Source organism: Solanum pennellii, chromosome 1 (assembly GCF_001406875.1).
Source record: "Solanum pennellii chromosome 1, SPENNV200".
Taxonomy (NCBI): domain Eukaryota; kingdom Viridiplantae; phylum Streptophyta; class Magnoliopsida; order Solanales; family Solanaceae; genus Solanum; species Solanum pennellii.
In genome coordinates, this window is record NC_028637.1 from 84,055,035 (window position 1) to 84,061,951 (window position 6,917).

Genomic DNA, 6,917 nt, shown 5'->3' on the forward strand with positions numbered 1-6,917 from the left:
CATTCCATTTTTGACCAAATGGATAAGGCATTTCACCCTTACACTATTTGAAGGTTATAGTGTTGTAGAAATTTATATCCAAAATTAAATTTGTTTGGTTATAGTGTTTGGGAAACCAAATCTGTCTCTTACGCATAAGAGACAAGATCTCATCAACATGCTACAAAAAAAAAATGTTGGCAGTCAATTAAATATTAATAAATAAATAAGTAAATAAAAATTAGTAATATATACCTTGCACTCAAACAAAAAATATGGATTAGTCATATTCACAATATCTTGATGATTGAATTTTCCACTCAAATACATTTTTCTTTCCTCTTCCTTCTTGCTAATGAAGACATTAAAAGCTTATGTTGTCTCCACATCAAGAGGTTTGTACAAATCCACTTCCAATTTTATTCTTCTTTGCATCTTTTACCTTGGCCAACCTTCTTTTTAATGCAGGAGTGTAAGGAGATTTTCTTTCATAGCTCGGATATGTAGTCCTCTTTGATTTCTGTCCATCAAATTTTGTTGACAAGGATCTTACTTCATTCAAAAGGATTTCATACTTATCACAACATGTCTCACATTTGCAACAACATTCAACATTGGAGGCATTCACATTTGTTATTTTTATCACACCAGGAGTATGCTCCCCCCTACCAAGATCAACTTGATATAAGTCACCTTTTTCTACATCACCAAAATATCTATAAGTATCAAAAGCAACCTGACAATCACCGCCCCTCTCAACACCATAATCTCTCACAACACTATTTTCTCCACCCGTTATACAAAGACCTTCTTCACCAATAGTTATAAGCTTCATAGTTCTTACAAGCGCCAATTCCTCTTTTATGACATCAATTTTTTTATCAAAATTATCTTCATAGGGCTCAATATTTTGAACAAAAATTTGTTCTTTCTCTATGTTTGTTGGAAAGGAAAAGGGTGAACAACCTGATTGTGCAGCTGCATTTTAAAATAAATAATATTATATGTAGCTTAGAACAACTAATTCAATTGTCAAACAATAAGTTTAGTTATATGTAATTGTGGGAACAACTTCTAGTGTTGTTGGACAACTGATGAATAATTGAAGTAGTTGTGGGAATATCAATTCAAAATAACTAATTAATTATCTAACAACTTTATGTAGATATAATCTTACTTGTTCTTTTGTCTGATAAATAAGATCAACATTTGTTTGTATGCGGGTGTTGCAGCCATCCATTTAATCATTCTTAGGATTGTTCTTTCTGATGAAGAATTCTTAGCAAAGCGTTGAATTGATGGAATAGCTTCAAATGCCCAAGCCTATAATATACCATTAGAAGTATCAAATATACATAATAAAAGTCAACAATTAATATTTCACTCAATAAAATAATCGATTTAATTATTTACAGCGAACGCTCATGGAAAGCCATGAAGATTGTATTGAGATTTGGTTGAATCTAGCTTTTTCAAAATATACTCAATGGTAACATCAAAGCTTTCTCGACCCCATGGATATGAATCAAACACACTTTTTTTCGACGCCATCTTTAACCAATTAATGTTTATCTTCTTATCTGCACTGTTTGAACACAATATACGATGCACAAACCAAACCATACTAATAGCAACCTTTTGCTTTTTGGTTAAGCTTGGATGACACATTTTTCTATGAGAACAACAAAATTCGGAGATTCACCCACTTCATTAACTAAAATTTCACCTTTTTTTCCAATTTTCGCTAATTGTTAACTTAGAGGGGGAAAAGAATGACATTGAAGTCAAGTGATAATAGCGAAATCATTAATGCCAAAGCAAATTGGCAAACCATAATAATCAATTCGAACCTCTTTTTTCTTTTCAGAAAATATACGACGAAGATTAAGACCATGTTCTAACTTCATTGGAAGTTGTACTGCTACATCATTATCCAACTTCAAAAAGTGACCAAAGCAAGATTTCTTGAAATCATTTTCAATATTTTGTGCGATTAGAATTTTTCTAAACTCAACAAATTGAACTCCAAAATCGACTCTCACATTGATTCTAGAATCATAAGACCCAGACACATTCAAGTGAGTCTTAAATTTGTACGTACCATTGGAAATTATTTTGACATGATCTGGAGAGGATTCAATATCTTCTTCTTCTTTTTCAACTAATTGCTCACTTTCACTTTCATCACCTTTTTCTTCTCCGCTAGATTTATCTTCATCATTTTCATTACTTCTTTCTTCTCTACTTAATTTATTGCCACCACTTTCACTTTCACTTTCATCACTTTTTTCTTCTTCACTAGATTTATCTTCATCACTCTCATCATCTGATTCTTTTTTCCTTGAATTTGTGCTACTTACGTTATTTTCACTTTCATCACCTTTTTCTTCTCCACTAGATTGTTTTCCACTGTTTTCATCACTTTTTTCTTCTACTAATAAGTTATTGCTGCTCTTACTAGTTATAAGTGCTATAATACCTCTTTTCTTAGCAGATGTATAGCTCTTAGCGTTTTCTCCAGCAGTTGGGTTGGGTGAAGATGTTCCGATTCTTTTCCTCTTATTTTGAGGCATTATATCTACACCGAAATAGTTAAAAAGTTAGTAAATGATATAAAATTTAATAGGATCAAAAAAAATGTGTAATTATAGTATATTAAATATCAATAATTATATTATTTGTCCTACAACTAATCAGTTGTCCAACAACTAAACACAGTTGTCCAACAACTGAACACAGTTGTCCAACAACTGTCCTAGTTGTGGAAACAACTTATCTAGTCGTCTAACAACTACATGCAATTGCTGGACCATTTTGTATTTGAAAATATGTCTAATTATATCTATAAACAACTTCACTAGTTGTCCGACAACTACGAAAGTTGGTGGCTGAAATCACTAAATTGTATTGGCTAAATCATTCACATAAAGTAATTTTATACATATTAAAAAGCTCTTTTGAATTAATTTTAACTTCAGACGGAATAAATGTAATGCAAAATAACAAAAAAATATTATAGATGGATGATAATAATTTTTTCTTTGGAAACTCTACTTCCAATATTTTGAAATAAAAAAAGACAAGAAAATTTACCTTAAGATCAGGAAAAACCCAATAGAAAAATTTGAATGATTTTGAAGTTGAAGAAGCCAAAAAGTTGAAAATTTTCCCTAAATTAGTTGCTTCGTCTCCCTGACTTCTTGTTCCCGTTCCCCTCCTCTATATGAAAGCGAAAGCAATTGAAAGTTTTAAAGGTCCTTTCAAATTAGTCTTTTAAGTACCTAAGTTTTTAAGATTAATAGTTTAAGTACCAAAGTTTTTAAAATAAATAATTTAATCCTTTTATTAATATTAAAAATCAGAAAATATGTTTATAAGAATGGAGACCCACTTGTCCCTTTTTTTTAATTGAAAACTTGATTGGCATTTTCAGCTTATTTTCTCCTTTTATAAGGCTTTTTTAGTGTAAGGGATAAGTATAAATAGTCCTGAAATTTTAAAAAAAAAAAAAACCCTGCATTAAAATTTAAATGTTTTGTTTGGCTGACATGTTTGAGATAACTTATCGCACCATTTATAGCATATTGATAGGATAAGTTATCACATATAATTAATGGATAAGTTATCTCAAGGATAACTAATCCAGGATAGTTTATCCTGGATAACTAGTTCTCAACCAAAGGACCCTTAGGGTTTAAAGACAATTTGTGTTCAATGGTTTTGCTCTGTTCTGTTGTTGTTAATGCTAGGCTTAGTTGTGTACATCTAATATATGTTTACAGTTGTATTATGCGTTAACTGGAGGTTTACTAGAATTTTGGAATCTGAGTAATGAAATTTGTCCTCTGTTATGTTCAATCAAAGATATTGCTATTACATCTGTGTGTTATTTCCCATCCATTGAAGTTTGAAGCATTGGTTGTTGAATTATTGTGAGTAGCTATGGTGAAATATTTTGCCAATTAAGAATTTTATCATTATGCAATGTTATGGGTTGAACTTATACTGCATTTGAATTATTGTAAGTAGTAATTTAATGAATTCTGTTTGAGTTTAGCTTTGGGCAAAATGAGTTGTGGTGCTGTTGCTGTTGTATCTGAGCTCTATTATGAGGTTCCTCAACTCCGGCAAGTTTTAGGTGAGTTTTGAATTTATATGATTTTTGAATACTAAATTGCTTTGGGCTAATTCACTATTATTCTTATCTAAAGTGTTAAGTCTTGTGTAGCTTCATGATATTATGTCATATTATGGTGAGAGAAGTATGCTGAAGTAGACCTGCTTTTATTTTGGCGAGTCATTTTCTGAAATGACTTTCTTGCTATGTAATTTCACTTTTTGTGTGGTATAGTACTTTTGCTTGATGTTACTTTGTGACTTGGTTATTGGATCAATATTCAACTTTTGCTAGAGGACTGATTCCTGGCCTGAACTTGTGTGTGAACTGATGTTTGCCAGTATTACAATGATCTGATTGATGATAATGCCTAAATTGATTAACTAGTGTACTCGTTTCATAGAACTATATGCAAACGGCTTGTTTATCAACATTTGAGATATATTAGGTTTGTATTACTCAAAATTGAATGTCTTGACTGTATATATAAATTTTCCCACAATTGAAGACTGAAACACTATTTTGTGATGAGGCTTTGGTTGCACATACAAAAAGCTACTCTATCTAGAACTGAGGAATTTAGATATCTTTCTTTTTGAAATGGTGTAAATTTTTCTTACTTTTACCTTCTGATATTTGGGTATGAAGAATTTACATTTATGGTACTTATTCAGTGCTTTCTGTTGCCATGTATTTTGGGGAGGAATAAATGTATCTAGTTCCCAGAATACTGTCACAAAGAACTACTTTACATTTGTTATGGTCGAAAAAATCCTAATAACAAAATGGACTTTTGTTTATGTAGGAGTAGGAAAATGGAATTCCTTTACTTTCTGCCAAGATTTGACGTACTTTTAATTCAACATTGGTATTTTACAAGCTAAGTTGTATCAGTAGTCTGAAACTGAATAGAATTTTTGTTATCTAAATGCTAGATATTTTTCAGTATTTCACTCAATATCAATGGCTATCGACTTTTTGTGCTAAATTAGACCTCGTACAAGCTTCCTAATCGCATATTTTTTTGGCCAAAAGTCATTATATAAGCTGAAGTATACTTGAGAACGCCAGACTGCTAGAGAGATTGTGGACTTCTTAGACTGACTGTTATACTCAGAAAAATTAAGTTCTGTTTGGAAAAGAGGACACTCTCTTTTCTCTCTATTGTTCTTTAAGGTGTTGAATAAGCCAGTCTCTTGTCTTACCTCAGATTGGTAGTCTGTTTTACCTGGGAGAGTTTTTGATTTTTAAGCTTAAATCTCGAGTTGAACTACTCAGCTTATGTGTAGATTGCAAATGGTTTCATCAGCGGTTGATTCTCATTATTAATACTTTCGCAACTGAAGAAGGTAAGACTTTATTCTGAATGTGTCAACAAAGTGATGGAACCAGTCATATTAATCTATTCGGATAAGTAGTGTACAGTCATATACTTGCTACAAATCTTCAAGATTTTCAACCTTACCTAGACTTCTATATGTTGATATATCAGTATCTTCTGAATGACATGTATGTGCTTAAAGATTTGTCAATTGAGTAGTTTTCTGTCTTTCAAAGATCGGAACTTTTAAACTCAGGTGGGTTAGCTGATAGTGAGACCAAAGACTCAAATTCCACCTGATTGCATAAGTACCGGGGAAACGTGTACACTAATCAAGAGTTCATGTAAGATGATACTATACAATAATGAAAAAAAATAAGACTCGGCTAAGATCATGTCAGGATTATGTAGGTTAACAGTAACTAAGAGTTGGATTAAGATGATAAAAACATATAACAAAATTCTATATCACTTCAAATAAAAAAAATAGTAATCATTTAGTTATTACAACGTATATTGAATCATCAAAATATCAAAACCTCTTCCTATTCCTATTATAGTAGCTTCTAGTAGCAGGAGGGTCATTAGCAAGTTTAGGCATATCATGGTAGTCAACCTGTATGATCCATCTTTTGGCTGTCTTTTACTCTGCTAACCTTTCCTCAAATATTTTATTTCGTTGATGCTTTGTGTTTCTTTCTGCATTGGTGCAGAGCTCTGTATTGGTCTTGTAATTGCATTGTAGTTGCTCTGTTGATGAGGAGGGGCTTGTACTCGTTCGGTGGCCACATTCATCTTCTTCAATGACGCTGGCATGGTCTTGGTTAAACCACTGGTGCACTGCTTTCTTGTTGTTGATCCCGTTCTGCATTGGGTAGGGGTCTTCTTTTCTGTGTCACTATCAATTCTTTTGTGTTGAATCCGGTCAGTCTCCATCTACTTGAAACCTTTGTGACTCTTGTTTCTTTAGTTGTTTGAGTAATTGCTTTGAAATTTTTGTGGTTTTCCAGAGGAGCAACTTGAACACTTCTCGAGTAAGTTATTCTAATTTTGAGTGGCTTTGCTGGCTCTGCTGTGTTCCTTCCTCAGCATTGGTTGTTAAAATTACAGAAATAAAGAGAATAATTTTAGGTTAATTTTCTGTGTATTACTCTTGTGAAATACTGTTACATTTATACAGGAAAGATGGAGAGAAAAAAAGAAACGGATAAGGAAACAGCTATACAGGATATATATTACTAACATAATTCGTATATTCTGTTCCTATAATTTCTCTCCTAAATATGGCTATTTTCTACACTCCCCCTCAAGTTGGGCACTCGGATTTCCAATGCTCAACTTGCGCAAAATATTACTGAAGGCTTCAGTACTGACAGCCTTGGTTAGGATATCTGCCAGTTGATCTTTTGATCGAACAAATGGGAGTTTGATAACCTTGTCTTCTAACTTGTCTTTGATGAAGTGTCGATCAACCTCAACATGTTTTGTTCTGTCATGCTG

At 32.3% G+C, this 6,917-nt stretch overlaps 1 protein-coding gene and 1 long non-coding RNA gene across 2 annotated transcripts; one reads left to right on the plus strand and one right to left on the minus strand.

Annotated features, from left to right (window-relative positions):
• Positions 1 to 1,763: 1,763 nt before the first annotated feature.
• LOC114075557 (nucleolin-like) lies at positions 1,764 to 2,552 on the minus strand. Its single transcript, XM_027913912.1, has one exon. It carries the CDS (start codon positions 2,550 to 2,552, stop codon positions 1,764 to 1,766), a length of 789 nt encoding a protein of 262 aa, XP_027769713.1.
• A 1,011-nt stretch (positions 2,553 to 3,563) lies between these two features.
• On the plus strand, positions 3,564 to 6,879 carry LOC107026613. Its single transcript, XR_001457602.2, has 3 exons — positions 3,564 to 3,911; positions 4,037 to 4,117; positions 6,131 to 6,879. It is a non-coding gene; the product is annotated as an uncharacterized LOC107026613 (long non-coding RNA).
• The last annotated feature ends 38 nt before the right edge of the window (positions 6,880 to 6,917 follow it).